Source organism: Aedes aegypti, chromosome 3 (genome assembly GCF_002204515.2).
Source record: "Aedes aegypti strain LVP_AGWG chromosome 3, AaegL5.0 Primary Assembly, whole genome shotgun sequence".
Taxonomy (NCBI): domain Eukaryota; kingdom Metazoa; phylum Arthropoda; class Insecta; order Diptera; family Culicidae; genus Aedes; species Aedes aegypti.
The window spans coordinates 202,463,739-202,482,678 of record NC_035109.1 but is presented as its reverse complement, the minus strand read 5'-3'; the positions used below and the strand labels follow the sequence as shown (position 1 = coordinate 202,482,678).

Sequence of the window (18,940 nt, the reverse complement as noted above, 5' to 3'; positions counted from 1 at the left end):
GAATCCCGCTGAAAATGCACTGAACCCTAACCACTGCTCAGGATACCACAAAGAATCCCCATGAACCCCAGAATCCTCAGGGTGCCGCTAGAAATGTCTCTCACCGAGATCACGGTAAAATTTTCAAAGAAATCCAATCCAAAAAGTTCTCGTAAGGCATTCTCTCGTTTGTCACAGTGGTTTAGCATGAGATTTTGAAATCGTTCAGTGAACGAGGATAGACCGGACTTCACAACAAATTAGGTGTAAATCATATCGTTTCTTAATAGGTTGGCACTGGCACATTGCAGGAATCCGGTGTCCTTGGATACAGAGAAGAGGGAACAATGGACTTGCGAAGTTCTACCGAAGAATTGCAATTCATGGAACCAGAGAAGGGAAGAACAGAAAGGGAGAAACCACAAGCACCGGTAACAAAACATTTCAAGAAACTTTGCCTAAAATTATTAATATTATTTTACTTTCAGCGATACTCCCCTGTAATGTTCAAATTTGATGAACCACAATCAATTTCAGTTCATCATCAGCGTAAAGATTCCGCCAGTTCGGAAGTTGCCGCTTTTTTGTGTATTTCTGGTCGTACTAGCCGTATATCTAGCGTTGGAAGTCAAGGATCAGCTAACAGTAAACTATCTGCTGTATCCGGAGTATCTGGAATATCTCGTTCTCCTTCTCCTCATCGTATGCTACTGGAAACGTCATTTTGCGGTCCTAAGCCCTTGCAGGGTATCACTGATGGAAGCATTCCTAGTAGTATTGAGCCATCAACTGCCAAAATGCTGGAACAAGTTATCCTATCTAGGAAAAAGGATCCTACGGAAGCGGTCATAGCGGAAGGAGTCAACATGGATACTACATTCAGCGCGGTAAAAAGCAATAATGTACCAGAAACTGAATTGGTTCGACGGAAATCAGACAGCAATGCTAACATAAATCGTAAAGAGGAACTGATTCAACCACCGCAAACCAGTAGAAGTATTTCAAATAAGCGATACATTCCTCCAACTGATTTAAATAAACCGATAGTAGGTGTTATGCCAAGTGGAACTGAATACATAAGAATAAAACTAAAGCCAGACCACTGCTATAGCGATAATGGAATAGCTGATAATGAAAGAGTACTGGAAGATGATCAGAAGAAACCCCGCTCGTTAAATCTTGAAACTTCGCGAGACAAGAGAGACGGATCGTCTCGTCCTGGAACTAGTGTTAGCCCAAAACCAACTCGTCATGCCAAATTAACACGTGAGAACGGCAGCCGATCGCCATCTCCCGCAAACACCACATTCTCAAGAAAAAGTTCCTTCTGCTCTATATTCAAGCTTAAAGATTCCGCGAGCCCAGATTCTCCCGGTGGCAGTCATATACGAAAAAAGAGCGGATCGAACATTTCCCATGAGTTTAGGGAGCGATCGCGTAGTAAAAGTAGAGAGAGGGATACGGCTTCTTTGAACACAACTCCAAGCAAGCAAAAGTCTGTGCTAGCCATCTTCAAACCCAAGAAAAATGGTACAAAATCAAAATCCCCTTCACCTATTGATGCTAACCCCCATGGTACTTTATCAAACGTAGCAAATGTTGAATTTAAGTTCAAACATGAATCCCCATCTGCTGTAAATCCTCGCCCCCATTTGAGATACTATGATACACCGTTAGACGGTAAAAGTATTCATATTCCCCTGCACACCCCGCCAGAAGAAAAGCAATTGAAATTATTATTATCCGCCAATCCAGCACCGCCTTTGAAGCCAGAACCGGAGATAGTTCCTGATAAAGTGTCTCCTTCGACCCAATCTGTGAAGCTAAGCAATAATTGTATCGTTACTATTCACAATAGACCTAAGCCAATGCCACCCTTGAAGTGCTACCGAATTGAAAACCCTGATGGTACCATAACAATACCTTTGAAATCTCCAACAGAGGAAAAGGAACGTGATAGTTTATGGAGCATGGAAGTGCAACGCAACAGTTCGCAAGATAGCCAAGACACAGTTATTTCAGCCGCTGCACATCAACCTAGCAATACGTTACCAACCAATACAGCAAATGCCTTACCTTCAGCCAGTCAATCGAACCAGAATGGTGTTGTCCCTAGCCCTAAGTCCAACGAAAATGATGCTGCTGTTTCGGTAGTAACTGAAGTAAACGTTGAACACCAGGAAATGAAACAAGCTGTAGCGATCGCCAATATGACCGCCAAAGAGAGGAAACAACTTTTGTTCTCAATGAAAGTAGGTTCCGGCAGTCAGGAGCAAACTTTCACAACTCAGTTCAGCATTTCAAAAACAGAAAGCCAGTGTAGTCAGCTATCGGAAGCAGTACAAACTGGTTCATTGAATGGAGATCCAAAAACTGAGCAGTCAGCAACTGAAACACCACCTGTTGTATATCGTAACAAACAAATAGATAATGTTAAGAGACGAAGTCCAAAAGAGAGGTTTAGCAGATCAGATAGCACATCCGGCGATTCCATAGATTTTCATCGTCATTCACGTTACATTGAAAATCCGGAAGAAATTCTTAGCATGCAACAAAAATCCGAAATGACTAAACGCAAGCACGAGCTCAACCCCACAGTCAGCGAAGAATCTTCTGTTTCTCAAGACACTAGTCGGGATGATAGCACAGTCAAGATGTCTTCAAAAAACAGAAATGCTCTCAATGTACCAGATAGAAAGTCCACTGCTTCCAACGACGATCAAGGTGTATCATCGGAGAGTGAAAAAGATTCCGAAATTGATTCCACTAACACAAGTAAGCACATGCATCCGAACTTGCTGGCCATTGAGGACCACGAAAGTGCGGGTTTAGTCTTGCAAGAATCTTTCGATGATGAACTGCCGTACATACCGACAACGCTACCAGAAGAACGATCCGTTGGCGTCAAACTGGTACCGATGAAAGAACGGGCACAGATGGAAATGAAGACATGCCCGCTCGAAAGGCCTAGATCTACAACACCAATTCACCCTGCCTCACTGGAAAATTATTGCGGTATCACGCAAACAACTGACGATTCCGATGGGCATCTAGTCCGTGGTGAAAAACTTAGAATAAGCCTACCCAAAAAACATGACATAGTGATGGATAAAGCCTCCAAATCCAGGTCGCCTCGAAAAGCATCAATTTCGTCGGGCAAAAATTGGTTCGAATTTGCTGAACAGGGAATAAGCAGTACCAGTCAGGCACAACTGTCAAGCAATGGGGAAGATAGAGCATTCTCCAATCAATCATCTAATGTGGAAGAAGAGCCTCCTCCTCTACCTCCACGCAAAGGCTCGACACAGCAATGGATTGATTTTGAAAGTATTCCTGAGAAAAGAAAACCACCGAAGCGCATAACCACACTACCACAAGCCGAATCAGTGGATGATAAAGGTCCGATGGCCGGGGTAGTGTACAACTATGTCAAACCGGAAGAATGCCAATGCGAGTGCCATGAAAATGAGCGGGAAGGCGGCGGAAAGCAGCAGTCGACGCACGATCATGGAATCGAAGACGAGCAACCGCTTCTACAGCAAGATTTGTCGGAAGAATCTACCATAAGGTAACTATTTTTCTGCATTATTTTCAAAAGATTCTACCATGTTTTAGAGGAAAGTAGTTAATGTCGGTTGATAGAGATCTTTACTCTTTATTTGATTTAAATGATCATGTGTTTGTACTGGGGAGGGATACTGCAAACAGACCCCAGAGAAGGTAACTCAGGGAGTGTGGGGGTGCCTCATTACCGACAACCCACTAAAACCACTGAGTTACTGAGTTCCAGCACTCCACATCCACACACATTCTCTGGATTTTATTGTCCGGAGATGAGTCGCCTCCGCATGTAGCGAACATGCGATTTTTCACAACAATAAAACGCGAGCTATCGAACATGACATGCTTCGCTGTTTCCGCCACACCAGCACAATTGGGCCATGCAGGAGATTCTGCGTGCCCAGAGGTACACAGGTACTGCCTATAGCAACCATGTCGTCTTCTTTAGAAACCGTTTAGAATGCGCTTGCTAATCATAAGCACATAATCCTATACGTGATTTCCAACCGCTTTAGGTTCCAGCTCGTTCTACGCGCTTGTGACCAGATTGGTCCTTCATACTCAGTATGGATAGTAGAGTGGTTCAAAAAATCGTTTTTGCTCCACACCACTTATTCGATTATAGATAAAATTCTGAGTGTTCTCCCAAAATATGAGCTCATTTGGATGAAAACTGAGACTGCACAAGCCCTTTCAAGTTTATGTGGGAATTACTATGAGAAAAGCAACTAATTCATTCCATCGGTCATAGTGTTTGCCCACGTGCTCTTGGGGATTAGAGCTACGTTGATACTGTGAGATACATCCATCAGCTACAACTTTGAAGAAGACCGTTTTCAAATCGGACGCTTCAGTAATTGATTTATATCCAGTCACAAATTCTTCAGCAGTGCTCATTTAAGGCCCAAGTAAAAATGGTGCAAAAGTCAAAAATGAAAAAGCAGTTTTCTCTTTTAAAATAAACAAATCGAAGAAAATAGAAACACACAGCTCTTTTATTTGCCAAATAAAAAGTCTGTGTGTTTTTATTTTCATCAATTTGTTGTTTTAAAAGGAGAAAACTGCTTTTTCAGTTCTGACTTTTGTGCCATTTTTTCTTGCACCTTAACTTCTGAACAGGCAACATTGCTGCACCTGGCGCGAAAGATAGTACGCGCAAATCATGGCTACTATGTTTTACTGCATATATCCAGTAATGCCTGCAGAACAGCTCAATAATTTTAGCCAAAGTTTTACAACTCATTCAAAAATCAATAACTAATTACAGGGGCGTCCGATTTAAAAACGGTTTTCGGCAAAGTTGTAGCTGATGGATGTATCTCACAGTATCAACGTAGCTCTAATCCCCAAGAGCACATGGGTAAACACTATGACCGATTGAATGAATTGGTTGCTTTTCCCCTAGTAATTCCCATATAAATTTGAAAGGGCTTGTGCAGTCTCAGTTTTTAATCCAAATGAGCTCAAATTTTGGGAGGACACTCAGAATTTGATCTAGAATCGAATGAGCGGTGTGGAGCAAACACGATTTTTTGAACCACTCTAATGGATAGCGGCACGCTTGCCAGAAACATGCGTTTGCTGGCAATTACAGCAAAGCTGTTAGACATCACCCTCACGTCTAACTTAATGCTACCATGGTCCAAAAATTATGTATACTGCTTCGCGACTAAAAATGGGTGAACCAACGTGCGAAGTTCGAATTTTGACCAACTTCGCCGCGTCGCGAGTCGCTTCGCTAGAGTGCGCATGTATGCCCTCCGCCATGTGCATTATGCGCACTATTGAGAATCGAGTTGCGACGCGGCGAAGTTGGTCAAAAATCAAACTTCGCACGTTCGTTAACCCATTTTTCAACGCGAAGCAGTATATATTTATGGTAAAATTATGTTTACAGATTACCTTACGGTATGTGAACTCACAGGATTCATTCAGTATACTGACGCATCACCAACGATCTATAGTATAACAGACGTCAGGAAGACAAATCAGTCGAGTAACAACGGAGAACTCACCCCGGATCCAAATGTTGCCCATCGAACCAGTGTTTCCACTTGTAGGACTCTTTCGGTCACCTACCGGACCATTTCCGCCCATGCACCGGACCTCTGCCGTCTGTCTGGGCCGTGTGTCCACTAGTGTGGGACAAAATTTAGATTCTCGCTCCAGTCCACTTTTTGGATTGCTTTTAGGTCCCATAGCAGCTGTGCAAAATTTCAGCTCGATCGGAGAAACTATATTTTAGCGCCAGCCGTTCAAAGTTTGTATGGGATTTACTATGGGAAAACTTACTTTGCAAAGAAAAATCTCCAGAGGTCGCCCATTGACCTCTATAAAAATTCTGAACACAGACCTCGATAGGTATTTTTACGATGAAGAATATTGCCGAAGACCGCGAGGCAATCCGACACTTGTGAAAAATGAAAACCTATTTGCAAGGCGACGTTGATTAACACGTTAAGGAATAACAATAATAACAAAATCTGGCAAAATTTCCGAATAGTCTATGCTTAATAACTTTTTTCACAAGCATCGGATTGCTTTGCGGTCTTCGGATATGTTGTTCATCGTGAAAATACCTATCGAGCTCTGTGTTTCGAATTTTTATAGAGGTCAATGGGCGACCTCTGGCGATTTTTCTTTGCAAAAGTAAGTTTTCCCATAGTAAATCTCATACAAACTTTGAACGGCTGGCGCTAAAATATAGTTTCTCCGATCGAGCTGAAATTTTGCACAGTTGTTATGGGACCTAAAAGCAATCCAAAAAGTGGACTGGAGCGAGAATCTAAATTTTTCATATAACCGTGTCCCAGGCTAGTGTCCACTTGCAATGCTGAAGAGTCGAGTAACGAGCTGATGCGTTCATTCCCTAAACCCCTGCGCTTTTCGACGGACCCATCTTCTTCTTCTTGGCATTAACGTCCCCACTGGGACAGAGCCTGCTTCTCAGCTTAGTGTTCTTATGAGCACTTCCACGGTTATTAACTGAGAGCTTTCTATGCCAAAGTTGCCATTTTCGCATTCGTATATTGTATGGCAGGTAAGATGATACTCTATGCACAGGGAAGTCAAGGAAATTTCGACGGACCCATGCTTCCATCTAATAGTTGTGCTGTAATTTTCAGCAATCGTAAGCTCTTAGCAGGCGTTTGCAGCGCTATCCATAATTAGGTATTGACTGGTCCGCTGGATATGGTAAACCGCGCGGCTATTGAGAAATTTCCAAAAACGTACATTTGCCGTAAGTTTCGCGCGGCGAATGCTTCAGAAAAGGAGCAACTACGTTTGATGAACGTCGCAATGTTATCTCCCATAAGAATGAAGTAGAAAGATAGCAAAACCGCGTTTGTGTTTTTCCTCTGAGGAATGGCGCTAATATTGAGGACCGAATTCTGCGTGAACATATAAAAATGAATCGGTGCTGTGAAAAGTCATTAATATCACGTGACAATTGAATATTGAAAATACCTTCCATCCCCGTGGACAAAGAGAACTACTGGTTTTATATGCGTTTTGCGCATGATACTTCTGGTATGCGGGTGAATCGTATTTAATTAAAACTTCTTCTGGAGGCCGCAATAGACCCGACTTCCACAAACATTGCGCCTCCGTATTTCACGAATAGGGTAAAAGCACCGGTTTTGGCCAGCCTAAGAGAAAAAGTCAATAAAAATTTAATAGGAAGCCGTATTTATACTACAAATATGTCAAATGCAAGCTTTCAATCCATATTATCTGTGTAAAATATCAAAACTGAGCTAAAACCATTTATTCGCTTTGAAAATCCCGTTGGTCAATATAGGCCAACGGAACCAGTTTCAGCCAGAGATTTAACTTCGGTCAAATTAGGAGTGCCCTGGCTAAATTAGGTGTATGGGAGTTAAAATCATAAGGAAAATTAATTCTTTTTCTTATGTTTTGAATCAATTTGGACGAGTACATAAATGTAGCTCTATCATGTGAATGTGATCTACTGAACACAAAAGGTTTCATGCTGATTGGCTATGTAAAACGGTGTATAATCCACTATGGCTACAACTGGCGTATGGCCAAAACCGGTGCTTCTACCCTAATTATTGACAATCGTCAGCAATGTAAACGAACTCATCGACCACTTCCAACGTATTTCATTCAAATAATATTCAAGAATATTCTATAAATTCCAGAGGATTGGAACATGTTTAAACCTTAATGAAACTTTCGCAATTTGCTTTTTACAGTTGAAAAAGCATGAAGATATGCTGAAAACTTAGCTCAAAACAATTTTTACGAAAATGCAGATGGAACTGACTTGCGGTTTACGGCTGCACATCCTTTAATTAAGAGAATATTGTGCTGAAACAACTGATTCGGTTAATAAGGGGGTTTTCATACTAAATAGCTATATTACTATAAAGGTGTCCGGCCATTAGGCCGAACGCCATTTGGTCGAATGCCATCTGGCCGAATGACAATATCAACCCGTTAACTCAGGATGACACATCGCGTCAAGACTCTAAGATGATGGTAGATTCGTCTCTGGTTTACCAATGGTGCGCTGGGGTTTCAAGTGTTTTTTAATGATTCCATCAGAATTTTTCCTTCTTTTAACCCGAATAGGCCTGAGTGAAAGCAAAAACTCTAAAACCCTCACCGATCAGAGAATTCTTAATGGATTCAAATGTTTTTTGTCAGTATACTGGCACACATATCTAGTTTCTAGAAGTGGACAGAGGAACGCGGAAATATTCATGTGGTCGGAGTTATTCTGGTCACTGGACCAGGTCGGGTGAGAAGGGTACTGTGCGTTTGTGCCCCTGAAGGTAGGCAAATTTCAAGTCACAAATAATTTCCAGAATCGGTTATAATGTGGCCACTACATGACGGAATTTTAAGAAAATTGCATCAGTGTAAACCTTTTGACAAACGATTGAATTGGATAACTATGAGTTTTGCATTTGATTAGTCCTACAAATGACCATTTTTGGGTCCCGAGATGCCTCAAACTTACGATAAAGTAGCCAATTTGTATCTGAACATCTGTGCCGAGCTTATAAGCTTATATAATGTTGAATATCCGATGTTAATGATTTGTGCAAATTCCCTGCCCTTAGGTGATGGGATTGACGGTGATTTATCAAGCGATTACATATTGTTGATATTGTGAAAAATTACTCTAATGCTAATATATTGATCGCGAAAATAATCGTAATTATAACTTATAAAATGTAAGCTAGTCGAATAGTTTTGAGTTAAATAATGACATGTGTTTCAATACTTAAATATATTTTACACTTGATTTATCACACCTTCAGCATGAGTTTAGTTACTGTCGCATGATCTAACACCAGATAACTACGCGTAATGCTGGAGGGACCGGCAGGGCCTACTACCAGTCTCTACTAACACTCAAATCACTAACAAGACTGGGAAACCAACGATCACCTTCATCAGTAGCACTATTTCTAATAGTAGTATTAGTTCAATATACATAAATCTTTTTCAGTAGACCACGAGGCGCAAGAGTGGGTGCAGGTGGTCTCTGCGTCTCACAGGTCATTGAAAATAGACTTTTATGTTAGGTTTACTAACAATGTAGTAATTATTACCTTAGTAATACCGTAAGGTACCGTAATTCAGCACATCGCCTAAATCCGCGTATTTGATTCGATATTTGTCGAAATTTAAGAAAATTTTTGAAATTTGCCCATACTGCTATTTGTATATGATGCTAATGCATTAAAATTCCAATTCAAATTTTCATTAGAGTAAAGTGGGGCAAAAGTTCGAGTGGGGTAAGAGTTTCTTTTTAAGATTTCTAGCTCAATTCAAAACAAATCTTATAAATGTCATGGTGGTTCGAATGCTATTCAAGTAAGAGACTTTCACTCAAAATATCATAAAAATCGATTGAGATTTGGAAAAGTTATGGCTATTTGTTGTTTTTCGACGTGAATATTGTAATTTTTGGTCAAACTTTCGTTGCATGGAACCAATTGAAGATAAAATCTTTTTCAATATTTTATGTAAGGGCGTTTCTAGGCTTATCATAAGGTTGCTTTGAGGTGTATTAGTTTTTGCATAAATGCTTGAAAACAATTTTTAGCCCATAGTGGGGCAAAAGTTCGAATCAGCGGGGCAAAAGTTCGACCCATGTATAAAATCACGGAAAATTTGCAAATTGCCTAAAAACCACATGTTATCTTCAAATTTGGTTAAATTTGTCTGATCGTGTGAAAACTGTCACTAAAATTTTACATTTCCGCTTAGTTTTGCGAAAAACTGCTATTTTTGGGTATATAACAATTAACCCAGTTTTGGGCAATTTTTTGATGAAAATTTAGTGTGTATTTTTCGTCAAACTTAAGTTAACGGCTGGTGTAAAGTATGCCTGTCATAAAAAGAACGATATTTTGTGTTTTAGCCAGCGAACTTTTGCCCCACACTAGATTCGAACTCTTGCCCCACCGGTGGGGCAAAAGTTCGAATAAGACAATCAATTTTGAAACTGTTATAACTAAAAATGGGTAAATATTTTGACATAAGTTTGTTCTGCAAAATTATAGCCAATATGTTGAAGGTTCACTGTATGGTATTTGTTTTGTTTTAACTGCTATTGTTTTCCTGGAAACTTTGATTATACCACTAAGGTCGAACTTTTGCCCCACCTTACTCTAATAATAATAATAATACGAAGTTTGAGAAATATTCCAAAATGTGAATTACGACATTCTACGGTATTGCGTTATCTAGTAAGGTAGGTTGTAGCGGTATTAGAGATAGTTTAGAAGTGTTATTGATATACAGTGCTGTTCTGAATAATAGCAGCGCATGTCGATTTTCATACAAAATGCTCAACTTTGACATGCTGTAGTTCCCTGTTCCCTTTCAAGCAATCGAGCTGAAATTTTCTCCACAGAACTACAAATATGATCGATTTTGTAACTAAAAAATTTCAGTTTTTTCTGAGTCCCTGCCGAAAAGTGAGACACTAGGTGAAATTTTTCGAAAAAATAGCAGTTTTTCATTTTAAAATTTTTCTTCTACAAATATTTTAAACATTTTCAGTTTAGGTGTAGGTTTAATAAGTAGGAGGAGATTGTTCCAATGGTAAGTGATATACAATTTAAAACTATAATGTCAAGCCGAAATTCAAACTTTTAAAACTGCTATTTTTTCGAACAATTTCACCTAGTATCTCACTTTCCGACAGGGGCTTAGAAAATTTTGAAATTTTGTGTTTACAAAATTGGGCATATTTGTAGTTCTGTGGAGAAAATTTCAACTCCATTGCTTGAAAGGGAACAAAACTACAGCATGTCAAAGTTGAGCATTTTGTATGAAAATCGACATGCGCTGCTATTATTCAGAACAGCACTGTATGTATAATATTTAGAAAACTGATGACGCTGTTGTTACTGAAATGTTTAATTTTTTACTGTCTTTTATAATATGATATAATATTGTTGAACAAAATGCTATAATTTATAACTTATTTAATTCTCTAAACATTTTTGCACTACTTTGCATTTATCACACCAACACTGGCGACATTAGCGTTCTTTTGGTAGTATTTCTGTTATGTAGTAGTAACCTCTATCGTTTTTATTCTAAGGATCATAACATAATTATCGTGAGCGTAGTAGTGGAAATAACATAGAAGTAGCTTTTGGATTTGTAGTTAAGGTATTATGGTATTAGTTGAAATGTGACACTTTGTTAGTGTCTATGAATATACCGCTTTGATGATATCACATATATTATCTAATTCTCTATTTCTCGGTACACCGGCCACGGGAACGTCCCTCGGAATCAACGGACCAGCGATGGACCGCATCTCAAGCTAAGTAGAAAAATTATACTGCATACTATTTTTGTTTAAACTGAAACAACAACTTAACTTTTCGATCCCTGCATATTCACCCGCCTGATAATACAGCCTTTCCAATCTGGAAACTAACTTGAGACATTATTCAATTGAATTCTCATTTTGAGAAGACTTCAGAATAATAGCAACGAACATAAAACACATAGCTGACCATACCGAACACATTTACAGTACATTTCGATTTGATACTTCTTCTCATAATTATCTATAACTTGGAATCGGTACTACAAGTTATCAACATAGATAGTCATCTCTCCTAGAAATTGTAATGGTTAGCATTCCAGCGCGACCTTTGGAACATAAGACTTTTTAACTTGACTCATATGTTCGGATAGATCAGAACAATAGATTGGAATAGATTGGAACACATCATTGACATTGTTTCAGACTAGTAGCATAAACGACTAAAATACAAGAGAATACATGACATACAAGACCTGAAAAATGACGAGACTCTTCAGATAGTTCTTGTTCGCGTATAGATGGAAGCACATTTCATGTTTTTCACTTCTATAACGTTCATTCGGGAAAACAGATCTTCCATCAAATCGCTATCATTTTTAAATTCGACCGCAATCTATATAATTAACATTCTCTGTATATCATTGTCAAAAGATGCTTGGAGATGACATTTGGGCTGCAATTTGTCAACATAGACTACAACATGGGCCTATTCACATGACGTTCCAAAACAGCTGATCGGGAAGCTCTTTGACAGTTCTTCTATGAAAATGACAGCCTCGTGTATGCACCGGTCCTCCACCGATGTAAACAAATGCATAGACGGACCTGTCACATGAAAAGGCCTATTGCTCTGTATGTTATTTCCAAGAAGTGCATTCATTTACAACATATATTTTCATGTCGCTTCTCCATGCGTAAACAAGAATCCGAATTGCTCAGGACTAAAGGCTGACTATACAAACACGACAACGGGATTGAAACTGAAGCAAAAACAATTTAATAAAACTACTTCTGCACAATATTCAAACAAAATAGTGCACTCAAAATAATCCAAACGTCATTGTTACGTGAAAACATACGTGGTTTTTTTCCATCGCACTTTTCACGTAGTACTTACGTTAATCATTGGTACCACTGAATGAACGCATGAACAAATAGAAGTCGTCACTTCCATCGAAGTTCCATGTAGTTGCTACCGTAATCCGGGGTAACATTGATCATTTTTTTGAATATTTCTTAAATATTTCGTTTGAAAATGCAAATGTTACAAATTTTATATTTTTAAAACAAGTACTGCTACCCATAGCTCGTGACTATATACTGCATTTTGTTTTTTGAAAGATTTAAGTATGTTTAAAAATGTCGTTGCTTACTTAAATCATGGCCCCCGAAGCCGAATATGAAGGCCAAACGCTTACAAGTTATTTACTTTTTAAGTTATTTTAAAATTAAAAACACCTCGAACCACGGAATACGCCTAAAAGTAGGCAATTTCCTAAAGGAATCCTATATTCTTACCAGTAATTCATTAATGTTGCCTAATTGAGCATACTTATGAAAGTTTTGACAATGGAATCGTTTTCGGCGATGCCATTTTTAGTAAGAACCACATTTTTATTGCTCATATCGTTTGCAGAACTTATGTGAGACGTGAATGTTCGGTAGCGTCATCCTTACCCATTGAAATAATTGTTTCGAAAAGTTGACAAATTCACGCATAAAGTAAACGCAATTTGCACAAAAATCTTCACTTTCATTAGCTTATCAATATAAGAAAGAGAAGCACCATTCATGAATTGAAAATGTTCCTTCAATAAATGGTGATACGAACTTTTTACGAGATGGGTCATTCCGATCAATGTTACCCCGCTGATCAATGATACCCCGGATTACGGTACGTGAATTTTCACGTAGCTTTTACTGAGTGTTTCAATAGATCCTAGATATATTTTTTATTAAATTTTATCGGAATATTTACATAAAACCCAATTTTGTTTTCCATAGGCTCCTGCAATTTAATAATTTTTCACTTAAAAAAATACACAAACTGAAGTAATAAAACTATTTATTGTGTTTAATCGAGCAACAACAGCCAGTAACAATGTCTCTAATATCCACTGAGTGACACGACGGTATACATGGTGATACGATCATATGAGAAAAAACGGAAGTTTCTCTCAAGTTTGCTAAGGGCCGTTCCATTAAAGAGTGTCCCGCTCTTGTAGTTTCGTCGGATTTGGTGTTCAACGTTTCGTTAGCTATAATAAATATGATATAAGCTATGAAAAATTGATATTCTCCGGTTACTAACACGTATTTACCTTGAAATCAATCTTAAATGAAGTCCAGCAGCTCATGGGAAAACTAGCGGCCACCATCTTTAAATTTGCGCACAACAGAGAATGAACACGATATGCAAGTGATCAAAATGAATTCAAGTGCCTACGTGTTTTCCACGTAAGTGCGATTGGTAGCCACAGTAACAATCACCGGTACTCCATTTGGTGATTATCCATGCTCTAGTAATTACCCAAGTAACAAAGCTAGTTATATAAGAGTTAAAAATTCCAGTTTTTAACACATTCTGTTGTATTTTTCTAGTGATATTTACTTTATATCTAACACTTGTATAGCTAAAACAGCGCAAAAAATGGCGGCTTATATAACATCTCATAGGTCTGACAACCACTTATAATGACGTACTATTGACGATTTATAAACATACTCTCAACATAATAAAGATGGGAATATAAGCTATAATGAACAGTTGTTATAATTAGGTTATTTTTCAGCATTAAAGACTCACAATTCAAGTGTATATGACGACATACTTCATGTGCTGTAATTGAGCTATTTTAAAGTACAAACCACATATATATGGCACAAGATGACTAGATTATAATACAGGCAAACGCTCTGGTTATTGTGACGTTATTTGAAAGCTATATAACTTGCAAAACACAATCATATTACATATTATCTGCTTGAAATGTCCAATCTGCAAAACGAAGTAACTTAGGCGGCATCCACAAATTACGTAACGCTCGAAGGGGGGGGAGGGGGTAGGCTCGAGCGTTACGACTCATACAAAATTTAAAAAAATTCCATACAAAAAGCGTTACGGAGGGGGGGGGAGGGGATCGAAAATTTCTAATTTTAGCGTTACGTAATAAATGGATGCCGCCTTACAGAAAAAAAAACACATATTTGCCTCCAAAAATACATGGCTACCATAACCTGGCAAATGTTTCCAAACTAAAAAATCTAAGATTGTTTTTCATCACGGAGATGAATAAAATTAAAAAGGATGGTGTTGAACGATATTTGAGAAGTTTATTATGCGGATCAAAATTAATGGTGAAACTTTCAATTTCACTTTTCAATAATTCATGGGCCATTATAATAATTTCTAAATGTATAACGAAGCCACCCAAAATTGTGCAGTTTTGTATAATTTTCTTCAATTCTCACGAAAAAATAAGATGGCAGATTTTTAATATGTCTTACAGCGCCGTCCAAAAATATTGGAACGGTTCAATTGTTTTATTAAATTTTTCATACTCAATTGTTTTATATCGCTGTGAATGACGCAACTTATCAAATTGATTCTGATTTCTAATCAATTTATTTAATTTAATATTATCGATATGCAAATTAAATAGATTCGAAGTAAGGTGATTCAAGTTTTCAACCGGTACTGTAAGCCTGATTATTTATTTAGCAAAATGTGAAATGTTTGTGTATGTTGATTCAGATATGAGTTGAAATTACGTTGTAATAACATCTCCAGAGCATCTTAACTAGAGGATTTAGATTGACTTAAAATAACGTTCATAATACGTCATAAGAACATATTATCTAAAAAACCATTTGATTGTTTTCTCAATAATGTTTATAACATCCAAATAACTTAAATATAGCTTCTTGCTTAGTGGATAGATTTTAATCTGTCAAACGTCAAACATTACTCTACAAATGTCAACAATGTGAAAATTGCAGTAATGTTGACAGACCTCACGCAGTAGCTATTTGTTATTTTCGACGATATTCATCAATTTGAGAGCCTATTCGACTACAATAATTTTGGCCCGCACAGAAGAAACCTGCTTTATTTGAACACTAGTGGAATATACATCATTTGGATCATGTGTTTTCTGCTACCAGAACAAATTTGAAATTATGGTGCCGATATACATAAAACACTCTGGACAACCACGGTGTTAAAACCGTGCGTTTATTTTCCAATCTGAATATATCAAAATTCGTTATGTGCATGTGTAAAACACCGAATTCTAGTTGAAGAAGCAAACGCAGTTGGCAGAAGTTTTGTTCACCTAAAAAAATATTTATTTTGTCAATTCGCAGTACACTCTGAAACCACTGAAACCACCCTTTCAGAAGTTTATAGTATCAAACCGATTGTTTTTTTTTGTGATAATGAAAAGCAACCGAACTTAGAAAACCACCCGCTAACGATTTCATTACGTTCAATTTTTCTCCACAAGGTTTGATTATGGCATTTTTGTCCCAACTTCAATGGTCGATGTTAGAATGACACACAACATGTATCGACGATGATGGGTATATTGATGTTTGAATCTTGTAAAAAATTCGTTTAAAATGCATAATTACAACATACATTTTATTATGTACGTTTGTAGAGCATCCAATCAACCAAGTCAGGTTGTCGTTTTTGCATTTAATGTTTTGGGATGACTTGTTTTCCGATAGCTATTTTATAACATTTATATAACACAAGATGTTATGGTATTCACCATTATAACTCTTATATGACACTATCTGCTATCTGCTATCTGGAAAAATGTTTTCGGTGTTACTTGGGTATTACCTTAGTCAAGTGAAAAGCCTGCAAAATGAATTTGGAATGAGCTACGTGATTTTTCACGTAGCAATGACGTTTGGATTATTTTGAGTGTGTTAAAGCGGGCAACATAGCCTATTCCGTCTAAATATTGGCAAAAGTAGAGGTAAAAATTTGCACTACGGGGTCCAGCACAGACAACGAAGCTGTCATGCAGCTCCAGCTGAGTACACCATAAAAAAAAAAAAAAAAAAATATATATATATATATATATATATATATATATATATATATATATATATATATATATATATATATATATATATATATATATATATATATATATATATATATATATATATATATATATATATATATATATATATATATATATATATATATATATATATATATATATCCGATGTTAATGATTAGTGCAAATTAAAATGACTTCCATTGCAAATAAATAAAAGTAACTTGGCATGTCCCAAAAAATAGCCCTTTTTACCCGACTTGACCCAGTGACCCACCACAATAACTCCGGCCACAGGAATATTTCCGAGTTTCTCTGGCCACTTAATAGTTGGCAATAATTTATGTAGCTTATATTTTAATTGGGAATTTTCTCTTTTTTAAATCATTGGCAGTTCTTTTTAATAATATTTATTTGCATTAGACTTCCTAAAATTTTCATAATAGATTTTCTTATTTTGATCATAGGCTGTTCGTTCAAGAGAAGCCATTAAACGTTTTAGTTACTGTCAAAAGCTTTCTACAAACGCAATGCGAAAACCTAGCGCTAGCAGAGAAGTGAATAGTTGCTCACATTTCTTCATTCAGCAAACAACTACAAAGCTTATTGTTTGTATATTAATGACGATTTATCCTTCTTTCAGAATAAGCTGAATAAGTTATATGAAATTCATTGCAAGTGCATACTAGCTGTAGTTTACTATTGGTTTTCAATTTCGGCCAAATAACATTCGGCCAAATGACCCTTTCGGCCAAATGGCGTTCGGCCAATCGGCATTCGGCCAAATGGCATTAAGCCAAATGAGCCGGAACCTACTGTAAATACTAATCGAAATGTTTGGTGTCTTTCTTTCAGCGGCAGAGATGATCAGCATCGGCGTGGATCTTTCGATAGGCATATGAGCGAACCTAACACGAATAATAAAAAACTCTAACGACAAATTTAATCTGTTTCGAGCATAGAAAAACATCTTGTACTGTTTAAGATAAGCAAACAAAAAAAAAACGTCGAGATAACTTAATCAACAAGTAACTTTCCTCTTTTCATCATCACATAACAAATCGATCAAAGTTGCATGTAGGCTAAACCAAAAATATTAGCTCAAAATAGTTTGTTAAATATAAACAATGTTAAAGGTATATATTTTTCCTGATAGCTGACGAAAAATGCTGATAAGCTCTAGAATCATATTCAAAATACCATACTAATAAAAAAATTCCATCTATAGATTAAGCAAGATGATGCAACATGCCTATTTGTTTTAACATTGACTGTTGTTTCCTTTAAGTTGTGTTAATATGTTGCAATTTCAATGTTTTACGAAAGAAATATTTGTGAACAATATTCAAGCTAATTTAGTGTACTATAAAAACATTACTGTAAATTATGTTCGATCGTTTGAGTTTGTCATGACACGGAATTGAATAAGTGAAACTGCTCGTATAGTTTAGAAAAACAAATATATAATTGTAGTATTTTGTTTGACATACTTGTGATTTACCAACAATGTGGGTGATAGTAAGAATTGAAATAAAATATTGGATTGTAATTATAGTTGTTAACTATTGCATCTTATGCTGTGTTTTTAACGAAGGATAAATCTACAGACGAAGTTGGGGTTGACGCACTACCGCCTACTCACTAAAACCAATCCATGCTTCGTGTTGCCGTGTACAGAAAACACATACATTACTCTTGGCCTCAAACTTGTTTCTCCCTGGAACCACCTCACAACATTACTTTGGTGAGAGCCCAATTCATATAGCACTTTAACAGAAGTAGCCGCAACAAGCTGCTTGTCAGAGGTAGCCTCTGCAGCCTTCTTAGTTGCACGCCATAAGCGCCGCTATTCTTGCATAATCTGAGTGAAAGCGGTAATTACTGCACTAGAACTCGATATTCCCACGCATAATCTGGATTACATTGTACAGGGAAGCATCCAATCCACATGTAGCAAGCATGCGATCTGTCAATAACGATAAAACGCGTGCACTCGAATAAGACATGCTCCGCTATTGCATCCACAGTAGCAAAATTGGGGGACGCATTAGACTCTACCATGTCCTGAAATAAAATGCATCAGGAGATAGTTTTCCATGGACTATTTTATTCCAATTTGATGGTTCCATCTACATTTATTTAATGGAGTGTTCCCATTTTTGCTGCCTACCTCTGAGCGTTGTCTCTTTACGCGCATTGCGGGCAGGTATGATACTTCTTCGACATCTTCCTTGATTATGAGCCCGAAGGCCGCCATCCCGACTATTATGTACATTGCCGCTTGATCCTATAGGTGCTTTCCAACCGCTGTAAGTTGCTGTTCTTCTTAAGCGCTTCCGACCAGATCGAGACCCCATACCTAAGTATGGATGGCACCACGCCACGTTCATTTATTTAGTTAACATCTACACAGATAACACTGAATCAACAATTTCACGCCACAATACTCGGTTCGTGGCCGCATCTCTCCATCCTCGGTTCTGCCCCACGCTCG

The 18,940-nt window shown here is 37.6% G+C and overlaps 1 protein-coding gene across 6 annotated transcripts in view; it reads left to right on the top strand.

Annotated features, from left to right (window-relative positions):
- LOC5572487 overlaps nt 1-18,114 on the top strand; it is a 34,536-nt gene extending 16,422 nt beyond the window's left edge. For 5 of the 6 annotated variants that reach the window (XM_021851241.1, XM_021851240.1, XM_021851239.1 and 2 more), the window contains 3 exons: nt 270-410; nt 468-3,547; nt 17,302-18,114. In XM_021851241.1, the coding sequence (XP_021706933.1) occupies nt 270-410; nt 468-3,547; nt 17,302-17,380 (3,300 nt within the window). In that variant the 3' untranslated portion in view covers nt 17,381-18,114. The remainder of the gene's footprint in view (nt 1-269; nt 411-467; nt 3,548-17,301) is intronic. The other variant, XM_021851242.1, reaches the window with a different exon arrangement.
- Nucleotides 18,115-18,940: the final 826 nt, after the last annotated feature.